The sequence below is a fragment of the Gadus chalcogrammus genome, chromosome 4 (genome assembly GCF_026213295.1).
Source record: "Gadus chalcogrammus isolate NIFS_2021 chromosome 4, NIFS_Gcha_1.0, whole genome shotgun sequence".
Taxonomy (NCBI): domain Eukaryota; kingdom Metazoa; phylum Chordata; class Actinopteri; order Gadiformes; family Gadidae; genus Gadus; species Gadus chalcogrammus.
In genome coordinates, this window is record NC_079415.1 from 33,627,696 (window position 1) to 33,644,195 (window position 16,500).

General features: G+C 43.8%; 1 protein-coding gene across 8 annotated transcripts in view; it reads left to right on the plus strand.

Moving 5' to 3' along the window:
* The first annotated feature begins 707 nt into the window (after nt 1–707).
* Nucleotides 708–16,500, plus strand: part of LOC130381361 (NACHT, LRR and PYD domains-containing protein 12-like) — a 116,661-nt gene continuing 100,868 nt past the window's right edge. The window contains exons 1-15 of one of the 8 annotated variants that reach the window (XR_008895379.1): nt 727–1,091; nt 1,526–1,606; nt 2,017–2,074; nt 2,164–2,210; nt 2,622–2,650; nt 5,781–5,838; nt 6,072–6,165; nt 6,489–6,597; nt 6,730–6,810; nt 6,907–6,985; nt 7,241–7,458; nt 7,790–8,088; nt 8,243–8,306; nt 8,506–8,616; nt 8,881–9,837. Coding sequence is in view for 1 of the 8 variants with exons in the window: in XM_056588943.1 (XP_056444918.1) it covers nt 15,933–16,015; nt 16,123–16,218; nt 16,297–16,413 (296 nt within the window). In the remaining 7 variants the exon portion in view is untranslated. Of the gene's footprint in view, nt 1,092–1,525; nt 1,607–2,016; nt 2,075–2,163; nt 2,211–2,621; nt 5,839–6,071; nt 6,166–6,488; nt 6,598–6,729; nt 6,811–6,906; nt 6,986–7,240; nt 7,459–7,789; nt 8,111–8,242; nt 8,307–8,505; nt 8,617–8,834; nt 9,922–15,918; nt 16,016–16,122; nt 16,219–16,296; nt 16,414–16,500 lie in introns of those variants that run through there. The other 7 variants (XR_008895380.1, XR_008895375.1, XR_008895378.1 and 4 more) reach the window with 7 other exon arrangements.

Genomic DNA, 16,500 nt, shown 5'->3' on the forward strand with positions numbered 1-16,500 from the left:
TGAGTTGTTCAATGTTAATATGTGTGTTTATCGTTGCAGTCGTGCGTTGTGTGGGACGCAGAGCTACAGTTGACTTAAGCCTGACTCTGTGTACTTCTTGGCCGCCGCTACAATATTTATGTTTAGGTTTTTATTTGAATTAGAAGGGATTTAGGATTTGCCAATGTCCAGCAGGTCACCCTAAAATTGACCAGAATGCAGGAAATCACATTCACGGTCGTAGCTCATTTTCTCATGGGTGGTCGGGACAAATTCTCTGTGTGGGCAAAGCAGAGAAAGGGGAGGTAACCTTTTCCCCGTATTTTTTATTGAACTTGTTGATGCAAAGCGATCCTCAGGATCCTTAGCAAGAAATACAGGCTTGATGCAAATAATACCTTGTTTTCTTTCCATTCTTTTTTTTACCCTTCTGCATTGGTTCTTATTGGTGGTTTGTTGAACTTACAGGTTCCTCTTTGATGAATGACTAAAAGTAAGCCAAGAGGCCGTTTATCAAATCCAGGCTCTGTTATTGCATGTGGAACCACTAGGGGGCACGTACACACGTACATACACACACACACACACACACACACACACACACACACACACACACACACACACACACACACACACACACACACACACACACACGCAAACACACACACACGCACGCACGCACACCGTGAGGACCCAGTCGGGTCTTTGACCCCGCCCCTGCTGTGTGTATGCGTGTGTTTCTCTCCCTCCTACTTAGGAGATTGTCTGCAGGTGTGGACGGACGGTGCTGCAGGAGCCTGGCCAGACAACAGACCGGCGGGGTATACTACGAACCTCGCTGAACATACCCAGCCATTCGACAGAGACGCAACTCACGATCAGAGTTAAATGGTACTACGAAGCTCACTTAGGATTAAAGGGGTTTTATATGCGTCTGAAAAAACCCCAGTACAGAAACAATAGGGGCTAAGCAGCTTCGCTGCTCGGACCCCTAATAAGGTACGTCCAACCTGCCTTATTCTATAATTTAGGGAATTCACTTTAATTAATTTTACTCTGCAATAACTTGAATGGAACTTCAGATGTTTGGGGACAAGCAGCACAGCAGTCAGGTAGCTATTTAAAGCTATAATAAACCGTGTATTTTGTTTATTTAGATAAAGCATTATGAAAATGTTTGCATGCACAATAAAGCATACAGATGAATTTGGCGCCCAGCATTTTAATTTTCCCTCTGGGCTAAGCCCCGGATGTTTATGAAACCTAAAAATCCCCATCCAAATCTATTCTCTTGAGTAGAGGCAATAAAAATGCGATATGCGTGGTAGAGAGACGGAGAAGGGAGGAAGGAGAGGAGAAAGTGTGTGTGTGTGTGTGTGTGTGTGTGTGTGTGTGTGTGTGTGTGTGTGTGTGTGTGTGTGTGTGTGTGTGTGTGTGTGTGTGTGTGTGTGTGTGTGTGTGTGTGTGTGTGTGTGTGTGTGTGTGTACTCCAGTTGAACCAGTGAACGAGTCTCTTTGATGAAAGCTTCCTTCTCACTCCTCAAAGGGCCGTTCAGGATGCTGCCAAGTTACGGGTGCAATTGAGACTTATCTCGCAGAGCGCTCAGAGAGCAGATGTTCTCGTGTGGTAACACTGCCCTCTGCTGTCCACATCCGCTCACTACACACACAGGGACGCAAGATCATACGGGACTTGCTTTTCACCAACTTGACATCAGTAACACACACACACGCGCACACACACACACACACACACACACACACACACACACACACACACTCATGCACACAGTAAGGTGAATTGAATCAAGACTTTTTCGTTTTGAAGTATGAATCTAAATCAGTCAAATCAGACTCATCCCTTTAATTAAAATGAGGGAGGTCATATAAGATCAAACACAAAGCTGAAATAGCCTCTCACTGTTACCAAGTGAGAACCTGCGTTGGGTTTCACTAATTAGCTCACCTGCCGCAGCTCGCCTGCCAAGTGTTTTTCTTAATTAGTTAATTGGTTGCATCTGGTGCGTTTCACTTAAGAGGCAGCCGGACAGTACGTTGGAGTTCTCCACTGGCAGTGTAGCGTCTCCCAAACGCGGTATGTTGTGTTCCCAGAAATCAGAACGTGTGTTTAATGTTTTGTTGAGGTCTGTTGTAACTTATTTGACATCTCTTCCTGTTTCATAGGTTAAAGAATTTTTGAAGTAAGGAGGAGCATCTCATCTGAACCTGATGTGAGTAGTATTGTGTGGTAAAGCACAACTGTGGTGACTTGTATGTTGAATATAAATCACTGATAATGTGCAAAGGAAATCAGGGATTGTGGTGGTTTAACTCTCATTTGAAATTTAAATAATGAGTCTACCTGAAAGTAACATTTTAGAAACTATGCATTCAAACTTGTCAAAGTAAGAGGTAAATCAATCTTGACTAATGACAGTCAAATAATTAGTGTAACTTATATAAAAAAGCTGGATTAGGTAATTATCTTAATCATTATTTAAAAGTTGGATGATCCCAAAAGCCCTGAATTTGTATTGTCATTCATTTACCTGATTTAATGGAGATGGTAGATGTTGAACTGTGGGACAGTGGGACAGTGCCCAAGTTTGGGGAAAATGAGTAATCTGTTCTTTCCTTCAAAGGTCTATCATGGATATGTAACTGCAGTTCTGTGAGTATCCCAACTTGACCATGAAGTTGAACTGCGAACTGTAAGTGATTAGTTTCTCATTACTCTTGGGCACATTGATGTACTTTGGCTTCCTGGCGAGTTAACCTGTTAGCTGAAGGTTGATCTGAGAAGTGAGGATGTTTTATTGGTTCATGGGTTACTGAGGTGTTTGTTTTATGTTGGTTTTAATGGTTTGTTAAAACGGTTACAGGTTCTAAGTTATTGTTGTAAGCTGGAGTAATGGGTTGGGTTCTGATATCTTCAGTCTTCTTTCCAGCTACTCTCCTGAGCTCTGCATCTTCATCACATGAGTGTTGCTTTACTGATGAGGTTGTGGTCTGAGTGAGCAGAGGTGCATACTGGGATACAGAGCTGTCTCAAGTCTACAGGTCTGTAGACACGCCCCCTCAGGGGAAACCGTCGTGACGTCAGTTACCTGGACTAGAATGTTCTTTAAGATGGAGACAGGGATTCAGAAGGAGAAACACCAGGGGGAGATGAGGGGGGCTCCTCATCTCAACGACTGAAACACAACTACAGTCTGACACAGAGAACCATGGAACACATTCAACAGTCCCCTCCAGGCATCGTGAATCCTCAGGAACAGTTTCATTTCCAAGAAGGTCTTATTTGGGGCCATCCCCAGATGTATCCTGCTCCTCAAGAGCCACCCCCCTCCACTGGGTTGTCTTCTGAACAGATGACTTCCTTCCTGTCCTCAGGCTGACTAAAGCTGCACTGTTTGCATCTGTGAAGGCCCCTCATTCAGGAAACCACTGGACTACAAAGACATGACTTCAGAGACGTTGAATCAACCTTGGAGACGCCAAGAATAATCCATCACCAATGTGGGACGCCACTGAAGAATGTTGTACATAATTTACGTCTCTGGAGACATTGGTTGTTCTGTTCTGGGTGCCCTGGCAGGAGAGCTGGGGTTGGATGATGGAATGTTCTTTGGCATGAGGTTTTTACCCTGCATGATTGTTTGGCCTTTTATGGCTCAGTGGTGTGTGTGGGTTTGACATGAGATGGATGATTTTTGAGCATCTGGCATGGGGTTCTACGTGTGTTTGGTTCCACTTGGCATGGGGTTCTACGTCCGTGTCCTGGGTTCTGTGTGTGTGTGTGTCCGGCTTGCTTTGACGGTGATAATGTTCATACGGGGGTCTGTGTGGTTGGCTTGGGATATTGGAATGGTCAACTAAATCATACCTGATGGACGGCCACACGTTTACTTGAGGCCTCCAGTAGACGTGAAGAGCCCTGAGCGACGCTCCGGAGCGATATCCAACACACTGGGCAGGAAGGAGAGTATCCAACTCGAGTGTAAAAGGATGCAAGCAGCGTGTTCAGATCAGTGACTTCAAACTAGGACTACACCAATCAGGATCAATGGAGGATGGACACCTAAAGGAATTCCACAAGGAGAGTCTGACGTTGGAAATGGACCTAAATGGATATTCAAGATGATCTTCAGACCTGCAAGGAGACGGCTCTTCATACCTGGCTGGATTGATGGAGAGCCCTGTGGATCTTGTCTCGCTCTCAGTTGCACGTCTTCGCAGGCTGAACTGTATTTGTTTCGGACAGGACTAGCTGAACGATTGGTTCTGATTTAAGGGAACCAATCGTGGGAACTCCAACTAGTGCGCTCTTCGAGCTGAAGTTGTGCTCTTCAGCTGAGGTAAGGAAACCTTCACTGGGGCTTCAAGGTGTAAAGAGGAGGACTGTTTCAAAGTGTTCCATGGTACTCTGATGAGGACCGTTGTTGTATCTTCCTCTTGGCCTTTCTCCTCTGAGAATCCTGCCGCCATCTTGAAGGATATTCTAGCGCATGTAACTTATGTCACGACACATTCTCAAACACTTGGTTTCTCCTGAGGGGCTTGTCTATAGAACTGAAGACGTCAGACAGCACTGTATCCCAGCATGCATCTCTGCTCTCAGACCACACCCCCATGAGTAGGATGCAACACTAGCGATGGAGATGTAGAGTTTTATAAGTAACGAGGGACAAGACAAAGGTGATTAGAACACAATGGCATGTCAAGTCTGTAAATCTTTAAACCATGAAGATGGTTGGATTGTTCAGGAATTGGGCTTTATTTTAGTATGGGCAGTCCTTATTGAATGATTCCATTGTTTTTAGGCAAGGATTTGTTGTTGTGGGATGTACATGGTAGTTTGGTTCTTCGTACGGTTTTGATTGATATAACTTGTACACACTGGGTGCATAATAATTTAAAGCTACACTGAATAGTAGTAATGACCAACAGCAACAAACAGATCTCCTCAAGGTAAGTCTGTTGGCTGTGTTTTCATGAAGACCATCACTGGACTTCAGGATCTTCCTCCGTTCAGCTCAAGGTGAGGCGCTGGTTATGTTTTTTCTTTGGTTGGTTCCGGCTGGAATGTTCGGATTCCAGTCGGACGGTTTGTGCTTCCCGCCGTGGAAGGTTTTGAGTGCGGTCACTTGATTTAGTCCCAATGGATAGCATAGAACGTTGTAGTCTTGACAACCATTAGAAGCCACCTAGCAGTTAGTTGGATAGGAATCTGGCTGAACGTTCTGGATTGTATTTGCGTAACCTCGAGCCGTTGCCAACGGAAACTATTTTTCAGTCGGTTTCCATTGGGAAATGTTTTCCCCTTATCTTAAACAACTTAAGTTTGATATTAAATACATACTGACACGTACAATCGTACAATATGTTGATAATTTCCGATGGTTGCGGCGTACTTTTAACCACGTTAACGGGACTCTCGCTGCGTACGAAACGGCATTCTACTTGCGGGCCCATTTCTGACATCAGTGAAGGCTGAAAAACATTTCAAGGTGGAAGGCAATTTGACATTTCTTCAGCGGAACCCAGCACCTGAATATGGCGAGTAAATTTGATTTAATATCAATACTACTTAGTGTTCTTTGTTACTTCTATCTGCTGTCATTAATTGCCACATAAGTTAAACCCTACCTAATGGAATGACGTTAAACAATGACTTTGGTGCTGAGTTACCAACTGGATAATATCAAAGCTAAAATAATGGCCGTCCTTCCCATGTGTTACAGTAGAAGATACTCTGTATCTGTGCAAGGTTAAAAAGGTAACATGTAGTTTGTCCCAAGGTGTCCACCTCCTCACCCAGAGCCAGACCTCCACCTCCTCACAAGTCCTCCAGAACAGGTCAGTGCTCTTGTGTGTGAGTAGTGGTCAGTTTCAATGCATGGCCTGAACCACATCTTTAAACTTTTAGACTGCTCTGTCTTCATTCCCAAAATGGAATGCTCATGTCTGGTCTCAAGTATTTTCCAGCCTTGAGTTATAAAATAATAGTTAATTTAATTGTGTAACTAGGTTTTGGATGAGTCAATTAAGTTTATTGTTGGGCAAATGCTGATATAAATCTGCTGCTGTAGCTGAAAGGCGAGGCTGGGGACCGGAGGCTTGTGGTGCCAGGGTGGACCGGAGACTGAGGCTGGAGACCAGGGGCCTGCAGCACCGGACCAGGGGGTAACCGTCACCAAGCTCATCTCAAACACTAAAATCCACGCTAGTTTAGGTCTGGTTTTAATCATCTTATGACTATCTGTGCCAAGCTGTGATTTGAGTTAATTCATACCAGGTTTATGTAGGAGTCATTATTGTTACTAGTGCTGCTATGACCGTAGTGGATGAATTGCGGAATGCGACAATCTGCAGACGTTGTCTAATTTAAGTGTTCAAATATGTTTTAAATTCGTCTTCCATTTTACAAGTGAACCTCAGATGCAGGAGGTGGGGTGTGTTGTGTCCCCAGGTGATTTACTGCTGAGACCAACTGTGTTTGTAACCAGACCAGGAATCCATGGCTGAAGGAGCTGATGGAGCCGTGCTGAAGGAGCTGACGGAGGCCCTGCCTGGTGGAGGATGTCTGTCGTGGGGTAGATGGAGCCTGACTCTGAAGTGATTATCACACTCACTGCCACTTCTCGTAGAATACTGCTACCACAAACCACCGGCGTTTGTACCACATATACCAGACGACTACATCTGTTTTACCACATGTTGAAGCAAGGCTTCCGCTGTTTGTTCCAGACCAGGACTCTGTCTGAGGAGAGCTGATGGAGGAGCTGAGACGCTGGAGGACGACTAGGAATCGACCAACAGGGATTCCTCGTAAGTTTGTATTTACTTACATGGTTGACTTAAAGGGCAAAATACAGCTGTTACTTTGACATGCGTTAACAAACTACTGCTGTGTTTTCTTACTAGGACGTATTTCTGGAGCGGAGGCGAGCTGGTAGGGGAGCCATGAATCTGGAGGATGACCATGACTCTACCAACAAGGATTGTAAGTTTGTATTAACCTAACAAAGTGGAAATAAAGGGCTTAAAAATGAGTTTGCATTATCTGGATATAGTGGACTAGGTAGGGGGTTCAACTCTCAGACCAATGGTGCCGGCATTCAAGTCCTCAGGATACAGTGATGCGTCCTTGAGCAAGGTGCCCTAAAGCCTGCCTGCTCCTTAATGACATCTCTTTGGTTCAGATAATGTTGCATCTTTTGAATATTGAACCTAATCCATGTCCATTTGGTCCGGGCAGACACACCTGAGCTGAACCACACCTGAGCTGAACCTCACCTGATCCTGTTTGGTCGGGGGCAGACACACCTGCGCTGAACCCGCCCTGATCCTGACATCCTGCTGGTCCCGTCTCCTCAGTTCATCTGAGCCTCGTCCTCCAGAAGACCTGCTGAGCTCAGCAGTCTGAGGCTGATGGATCAATGACCTCCAGTGGGAGTGATCTTCTTGACCTCACATGTACCCGTGTGCTTCCACACGACTTTCCCTCACGTCTATCACTAACCTCACTACTTCACTACTCTCTACTGCTTCACCTTCTTCTTCCTTCTCTGTGGTTTGAACCTTTACACTGAAGGCGTGTCTTCCTGCCCTCAGAGGGTTCAGCGTTAGGGTTGAGAGTCAGGGTTTAGAGTCAGGGAATGAGCTGGTCAGGGAGGACTGGTTTTACACAAACCTCTTCACTTGCTTTCTGAATGGTGGTGACATTTTGAAAAGATTCATTTGGGAAAATGTTTTCCTCTGCTTTCCTTTACAAAAATATGTATTAAACTTCTGTGTTTGTAACCAGTCCAGGAATCCATGGCTGATGGAGGAGCCGTGCTGAAGGTCCTGCCTAGTGGAGGAGCTGATGGAGGCCCTGCCTGGTGGAGGAGTCGTGCTGCAGGCCCTGCCTGGTGGAGGTGCTGATGGAGGCCCTGCCGGGTGGAGGAGCCGTGCTGAAGGCCCTGCCTGGTGGAGGAGCTGATGGAGGCCCTGCCTGGTGGAGGAGCCGTGCTGAAGGCCCTGCCTGGTGGAGGAGCTGGTGGAGGCCCTGCCTGGTGGAGGAGCTGGTGGAGGCCCTGTCTGGTGAAGGACGTCCGTCGTGGGGTAGATGGAGCCTGACTCTGCAGTGATCATCACACTCACTGGCACTTCTCGTAGAATACTGCTACCACAAACTACCGGCGTTTGTACCATATATACCAGATGACTACATCTGTTTTACCACATGTTGAAGCAAGACTTCTGCTGTTTGTTCCAGACCAGGACTCTGTCTGAGGAGAGCTGCTGGAGGACGACTAGGAATCGACCAACAAGGATTCCTTGTAAGTTTGTATTTACTTACATGGTTGACTTAAAGGGCAAAATACAGCTGTTACTTTGACATGCGTTAACCAACTACCGCTGTGTTTTCTTACTAGAATGTGTTTCTGGTGCGGAGGCAAGTTGGTTGGGGGGCCGCAAATCTGGAGGATGACATCACTCTAATTACAAATTACTACTGTGTTTGTTACTTTACATTAGAGACCAATTACGTTTGTAACCAGACCAGGAATCTGGAGGACTGATGGAGAAGCTGTACATCTAGAAGGCAGATCCTGAGGACCACCAGGACTCTACCATTAAGGATTCCTCGTAAGTTTGCAAGATCTGGACATAGTGGACTAGGTAGGGGGTTGGGGGTTAAACTCTCAAACCAATGGTGCCGGGTTCAAGTCCTCAGAATACAGTGATGCGTCCTTGAGCAAGGCACCCTAAAGCCTGCCTGCTCATTAATTACTTATCTTTGGTTCAGAAAATGTTGCATCTTTTGAATATTGAATCTAATCAATGTCCTTGTTTGGTCCGGGCAGACGCACCTGAGCTGAACCTCACCTGATCCTGTTTGGTCGGGGGTAGACACACCTGAGCTGAACCCGCCCTGATCCTGACATCCTGCTGGTCCCGTCTCCTCAGTTCATCTGAGCCTCGTCCTCCAGAAGACCTGCTGAGCTCAGCAATCTGAGGCTGATGGATCAATGACCTCCAGTGGGAGTGATCTTCTTGACCCCACATGTAACCGTGTGCTTCCACACGCCTTTCCCTCACGTCTGTCACTAACCTCACTACTTCACTACTCTCTACTGCTTCCTCTTCTTCTTCCTTCTCTGTGGTTCGAACCTTTACACGGAAGGCGCGTCTTCCTGCCCTCAGAGGGTTCAGCGTTAGGGTTGAGAGTCAGGGTTTAGAGTCAGGGACAGAGCTGGTCAGGGAGGACTGCTTTTACACAAACCTCTTCACTTGCTTTCGGAATGGTGGTGACATTTTGAAAAGATTCATTTGGGAAAATGTTTTCATCTGCTTCCCTTTACAAAATTGTATTTAACTTCTGTCAAGTGTTTTTGTTTATATATTAAAATCCCACATTGACTTCTACATGTTTGGTGCGGTTCATTTAATTGTCCTTTTAACTTGGTTAATGTCAAGCTAAACTCCTGCAATACATTTAATATACATGATTGTTATTCAGCAATGTTCACATAATCCATTTAGTAAAAATATGAAACCTCAATATTACTACAAAATTCAAGCCTATTCATGTATTTAACAATGTACATACTGCCCTGCAGGCCATTCTCTGCTACTACAACACTTTCAAACCACCAACCCATCTCACATCAATGTACTATAGCTACGTTGGTTCAAACGGAAAATGTAGTTTGGTGCGAGACTGTTGTCCAGCAGAGGGAGCTGTCATACACCTTAATTATACAGGGATGTCTGTGTATTTACATTTTAAAATGTTCATGTGCTGGTCTAGTTTGTCTGCAAATAACTCTGTGGATAAGCAGCACAGCAGTCAGGTAGCTATTTTATGCTAAAATAAACTGCATATTTTGTTGATTTATGTGAAGCATTATTTTTTTTTCATGCAAATTAAAGCATATAAATAAATTTTGGCTTTTAATTTTTCCGTCTGGGCTAAGCCCCGGATGTTTATGAGACCTAGAAACACCCCTGCCGTCGACGGCGTTCCCATCGACGGGCCGGACGTCAGTTGGCGGAGGACGGGGTCCGACGGATGGCAGGGGGCCACAAAGGGCCTCCAACGCCCCCCACTCCAGCTCACACTGAGCCAGTATCCTGTACACTTATACTCATACTGAGCCAGTATCCTGTGTACTTATACTCATACTCAGCCAGTATCCTGTGTACTTATACTCATACTGAGCCAGTATCCTGTGTACTTATACTCATACTGAGCCAGTATCCTGTGTACTTATACTCATACTGAGCCAGTATCATGTGTACTTATACTCATACTGAGCCAGTATCCTGTGTACTTATACTCATACTGAGCCAGTATCCTGTGTACTTATACTCATACTGAGCCAGTAACCTGTGTACTTATACTCATACTGAGCCAGTAACCTGTGTACTTATACTCATACTGAGCCAGTAACATGTGTACTTATACTCATACTGAGCCAGTAACCTGTGTACTTATACTCATACTGAGCCAGTAACATGTGTACTTATACTCATACTGAGCCAGTAACCTGTGTACTTATACTCATACTGAGCCAGTAACCTGTGTACTTAAACTCATACTGAGCCAGTAACCTGTGTACTTATACTCATACTGAGCCACTAACCTGTGTACTTGTACTCATACTGAGCCAGTAACCTGTGTACTTATACTCATACTGAGCCAGTATCCTGTGTACTTATACTGAGCCACTAACCTGTGTACTTGTACTCATACTGAGCCAGTATCCTGTGTACTTATACTGAGCCACTAACCTGTGTACTTGTACTCATACTGAGCCAGTAACCTGTGTACTTATACTCATACTGAGCCACTAACCTGTGTACTTATACTCATACTGAGCCAGTATCCTGGGTACTTATACTCATACTTAGGCGGTGTCCTTTGTACTTATACTCGGTGGCGTCACAAGGCTGTTTTATTCGGGGCTAAAGCGCCGGATATTATTTAATTAGCCCCGAATATAATTTTTGGGTAAAATAAGTAAAATAAAAGAATATTTGTATCTATATATATATATATATATATATATATATAGACCCACTTCCATTCATTTTACTCTGAAATAGATTGAATAGAACTTTAGATCTTTGGGGATAAGCAGCAAAGCAGTCAGGTAGCTATTTAAAGCTGGTTTTTTGTATTCCCAAAGGGATACTTTTCTTTTCCCTCTGGGCTAAGTCCCGGATGTTTATGAAACCTAGAATCGGCTGCGTCTCTTGCGGCGGCGGCGGCGGCGGCGGCGGCGGCGTAGTCTCTTGCGGAGGCGCAGGCGGCGCCGCCGCAAGAGACGCAGCAGCTGTACATGTGAGCAGTCTTTTAGTGCCTTGCGTCGGCTCCATACATGGCTCAGGAGGAACACAGGCCAAAGCAGACTCCAGCACCTAGCTGTGATGTCCATTGAGTAGGAGTTGCTTGAAAGAATTGAACACCAAAGGGTCATTGACAGGTTTGCCACCCTCAAAGTGCGGCGACATAGATGTTTTGGACTTTTTGGGTTGACCTTCTTTTTATTCTTTTTTTTTTGCTCTTGATGTGAAGCATGTATTATTATTAATTATTGATGACTTATATTGGTTTATGAAAGTTCAGATAGGTGTGCAACCAAGTAGAATAGAGATGGCCATCCGTAAATAATTAACAGAAGATTGGTTGTCCAAGTCCCTTGTACATAGTACTTTGTTCAATGACAATAAAGTTGAATATAATCTAATCTAATCGAATGACTGTTGATACAAAAGGAGGCACTTGGAGTTAACGGTCAGGAAAACCAGCTGAGTGAAGAAGGTTTTGTGTTTGTTACAGGGGGCTGTCTGTGTGAACTGGCACAATAAAGCTGGTGTTCTGGAAAGGGCAAAAAAAAAATAGAAATAATCTGTATTTTGGAGTTAGTTTAACCAATGTTAAAATGAAAGTTATTTTTTGACATATTTTCGTTTTTGTGTGGAAAAAATGGTGGGTGGTGGCAGTGGGGCTCATTGGGTGCTCAGCACCCCTAAACCTCTGACCCTAGAATCACCCCTGCTTCTAGTCATTCTTGCTTTGCTTGAATTCTGGAATAATTTTGGGGGGGAGTGCATGAGGTTTGGTCAGAAGGCCTGATGTAGGCTAGATTGGATGGAATGCGTGTTGTGAATTGAGAACAGCCAGCTCATAAGGTGATACAGCGTTCAGCTGTGCAACAAATATATTTTTATTTTTCAATCTTGACGACTTTTGTAGTGCTGTGTGTAGCCACACCTTTGGCCCTTCTGAACTTAAACACGCAGTTAATATCCTTTCATAACTCCTCTTGTTTATGTTGGTAGCTTAGCCATGTCATGTCACGTTGTCAACATTGGATACATGGAGCAGAACATAGTGGGTCATGTGTCCGATGCTTTTTGGAAACGTTTTCTTCATAAAGCGTGCCAGACAGATTTTACATTTCATTCCTTAGTAATTAGCTCCATGGGTATGCCGTCTTTCAGAACCTTTCATTACCGGCACTAAAGAGAAAAAAAAGAGTGCATCCTCATTGTACTCAGCACTTCTGAAAATGCACTTCTGAATGCGTCTCTGTCCCCGGCACATTTCAAACCAAACTGACGCCCATGTGCTTTGCGACTTTATCATTTACACGCATAATTTTAAATGTATATTGTTTATACCTTATTTTTGGTTTGCCCTGTTTGTTCTGTTTGTCTTTACTTTATAATATAATCGATATAACTGACTTTCTATTTGGGTGGGGTTGATATTATAATATCTAACTATGACTGACTGTCTGTTTGGTGGGGTATTATTATTTAGGAGTCTATGTTTAACTTGATTTATTCATATCGATGCATACACAAATGATCATATGCAATTATACTGAGCATATAAACTATATGTATACAGTGTCCATCGTTTTTTATCTTTATTTTAATCTTTAATTTATTTTTATTATATTTTATACTTGTATTTATCACTAAATCTCTCTTTGCTCTACTTTTGACCCTTATCCCTTTGGGATTAATATGAGAGAGGGAGAGGGGGAGAGGGGGAGGGAGAGAGAGAGAGGGGGAGAGGGGGAGGGAGAGAGAGAGAGAGTCTGTGGGCTACAGGTAAACCAGTTATGCTCCTTAGTAAGTTAATGATTGATGGTTTTACTGACAGCTCTTCCTCAGGTCCAGCTCGTCTCCTGATTTGATCCGAGCAGCGTGGATACTCTCCTAAAGATCTCTTTACTATGTTTGTTTGGTTTGTTGTCCTGTCTGTTTCCTAACTCTGAAAAGTGGTTTTGTTCTCCTTCAAATTAGAAGTGTTCCCTTAGCTTTTCTTACAATTAGGGTTAGGGGTTAGGTGCTGTCTGTATTTTGATACGTTGGGAGTCACATGATTTCACCGCAGACGATACAATTGTACTTTGTAGACTAGAAGTCACTTTAGTTCCACTGTTTTAACCTCCAACATCGTGAATTTGACCTGGTGCTTCATAGCTTTATAGGGACCTCATCAAACCTTTGCTCCGTCTTATCTTATCACTTGATAAGGTTCTGCGTGTGTGTTCTGGTGAAGCCCTGCCCTGGCCTCATCATAAAGGCTTTACACGTAGTGAGCTGTGTTCAAAGTCTCCTTCCTCATTTGATCTTCACTGAGGAGCCCAGCAGCTCAGTCTTCACTCAGAACCTTTAGAACAGTGTTCACGTTCTGTCTCCGTTCTGAACACTTACTTTGTGTTTTGTGAACAACTGAATCTCTTCCTTCAAAGGATCTTACTTTCCTTCTTTTGTGCTTTTATATTTTCATACCTCACGGGTCACGACATGTTTTCATCACAGAGAAGCTAAGGTACAGCTCGCTAAATGTCATTTTCTCTTTAGATTATTGGTCGTATATTCGCTGGAACAATGAAGATCCCCCTTTTGGGATTAATACAGTTAATCGTGAGTGTGAGTGTGTGTGTGTGTGTGTGTGTGTGTGTGTGCGTGCGTGCGTGGAGTTGGTACAGGTAAATCAGTTAGTTAATGATTGATGGTTTTACTGACAGCTCTGACTCAGGTCCAGGTCGGGTCCTGATCTGAGGTGTTTCTGACAGCGTGGATAAGATCTCTTTACTATGTTTATTTGGTTTGTTGTCTTGTCTTTTTCCTAACTCTGAAAAGTCTTTACTCGTTTTCTACTCCTTCAAAGTAATACAAATGTTTCCTTATCTTTTCATCAGATTGTATTTTGATTTGTTGGGAGTCACTTGAGTTCACAGCAGACGATACAAAGTACAGCAGAACTTAATACCCTTGACGTAACTTTAGTTCCGCTGTTTTAACCTCGCACATCATTACTGAGACATGTTGGATTTATGGCTTTATAGTGGCGTCCTCAAACCTTTGCTCCTCTTATCTTATCACTTGATACAGTTATGGGTGTGTGTTCTGGTGAAGCCCAGCCCTGACCATCATAAAGGTTTTAGGTGTAGTTAGATATTGTTTAAAGCCTCCTTCCTCATTCCATCGGTCTTCACTAAGGAGCCTAGCAGCTCAATCTTTACTCTCAGAACCTTTAGAACCGTGTTCACGTTCTGTCTCGGTACAGAACACTTACTTTGTGTTTTGGCGAACACCTGAATCTCTTCATTCAACTGATCTTACTTTCCTTCCTTTTGTACTTTTATATTTTCATACGACACAGGGCACGACACGTTTTCATCAAAGAGAGGCTAAGGTACAGTTTGCTTAATTTCATGTTTTCTTAAGATTGTTGGTCATATCTTCTCACTGTATTAATATATTCTAAATGAATCAGTTTCCAGTCAAAGTTAAGTGTTCCCAGGTTTCTGCTGTAAAAGAGATATTGATCTAAGAGAGACAATCTGTCTGAATAAAGGAATATTGGTCGGAACATCAATAACTAGTTTCAATGTGTTGGGGGTGTTTTCATAAGGACCCTCTGGTCCAGAAAGGGAACAGAACTCACATTGGATTCCAATGGAAAACTGTTTGGATTCAATCATTCCCTGTTTTGTGCAGAAAGGACGAGTTGTGACAATCTCTTGGACTGTGTGCGTGTAGTGTGTTGTGGAGGTTTATTGGTAACATAAGTGACTTATTGTTGTTTTTATGAGCGTCGATAACGGTTCAGTACCCTGATCTTTGCACTCTTGATGCCAGTGACTCCACTCTGTGGAAGAGACGTTTCAGTGGTTCCCGTTGTGAGGGGGCAACATTTCCTCCCACACTAATCACAGTCGGCCATCTCTGAAAGGACACCGTGTTATCAACTGCTCGCAGGTGAGCAGTCTGTCATGGTCAGACTGTACCCTCCGGCAGATAAAAGGGGGGAACGGGAGACTTTTTCAATGTTGCATTTACTTCAAAAATGGAAATATGTTTTATTAATATTTTTACTTTGTGAATGGTTCCTTTTTATTTGATAGCAATAATAGATGATGTGGGTATTCATACCTTAATATGGATCCCCACTTTGTATTCAGTATGTCCCAGCTCTTATTTAATCTCCCCATGGAGAGTTAACAATGGGTGGTTGTCTCTTGGGCTGGGTAGACCATCAGTTTGTGGTAGATAGTGATAGAGTGTGTAGATCTAGACATAGATAGTGATAGAGTGCGTATCTCTGTCACCCAGAGATAGATAGTGATAGAGTGTATCTATCTAGACGTAGATAGTGATAGTGTATCTATCTAATCTAGACATAGATAGTGATAGAGAGTGTGTGTGTGTGTGTGTGTGTGTGTGTGTGTGTGTGTGTGTGTGTGTGTGTGTGTGTGTGTGTGTGTGTGTGTGTGTGTGTGTGTGTGTGTGTGTGTGTGTGTGTGTGTGTGTGTGTGTATCAGAGAGGAGGAGGACATACAGTCTTTTCCACAAGAATTTCCCATCTGGTACCAAATACAATCCACAGAAACAATATGTAGTTGTGTTTGTGTCCAGGTCTCCAGTCTACTATGGATGAGGAGAGAGAGGAGGGGGGTCCTACCTCTAAGACCACTCTGTCTGGGGAACATGGCCGCCAGGGCAAAGCTGAGAGGTAAGAAGAGGATCTCTCTGTCTGTGACTGTTGTCCATCTCAGAGCTCAGCAGTGATACATCATGACTCCATCATTAGTCTGAGTAACAGCTGTGTGTGTGTTGAAGGCCAGAGCAGCAGCAGAGAGCAGAATCCCCTGGACCCAGCAGTGTCTCCAGGAAGAGTGACTGGTTAATGGAAAGAATTAACTGTTTTGAACCAAAGTGAGTACGTATATATGAGAGATTATAAAAATACAGCATCCATCAAACAAACATAAATCCTGGTTATTATTTTTCTAGAAGAGTCCAGCAGCAGAGAGCAGACTCCCCTGGACCCAGCTGTGTCTCCATGAAGAGTGACCGCTCTATGGATATGCCTCCTAACCTTAAAGATGGAAATCAGTCTATTGAGGAGAGGTGAGGATTTAAACAGTGTCCCGTCGGAGGTGGTGTGAATGAGAGGAGGGATAAGGCTGTTTAGTGATGTGGTTGACATGGTGTGAA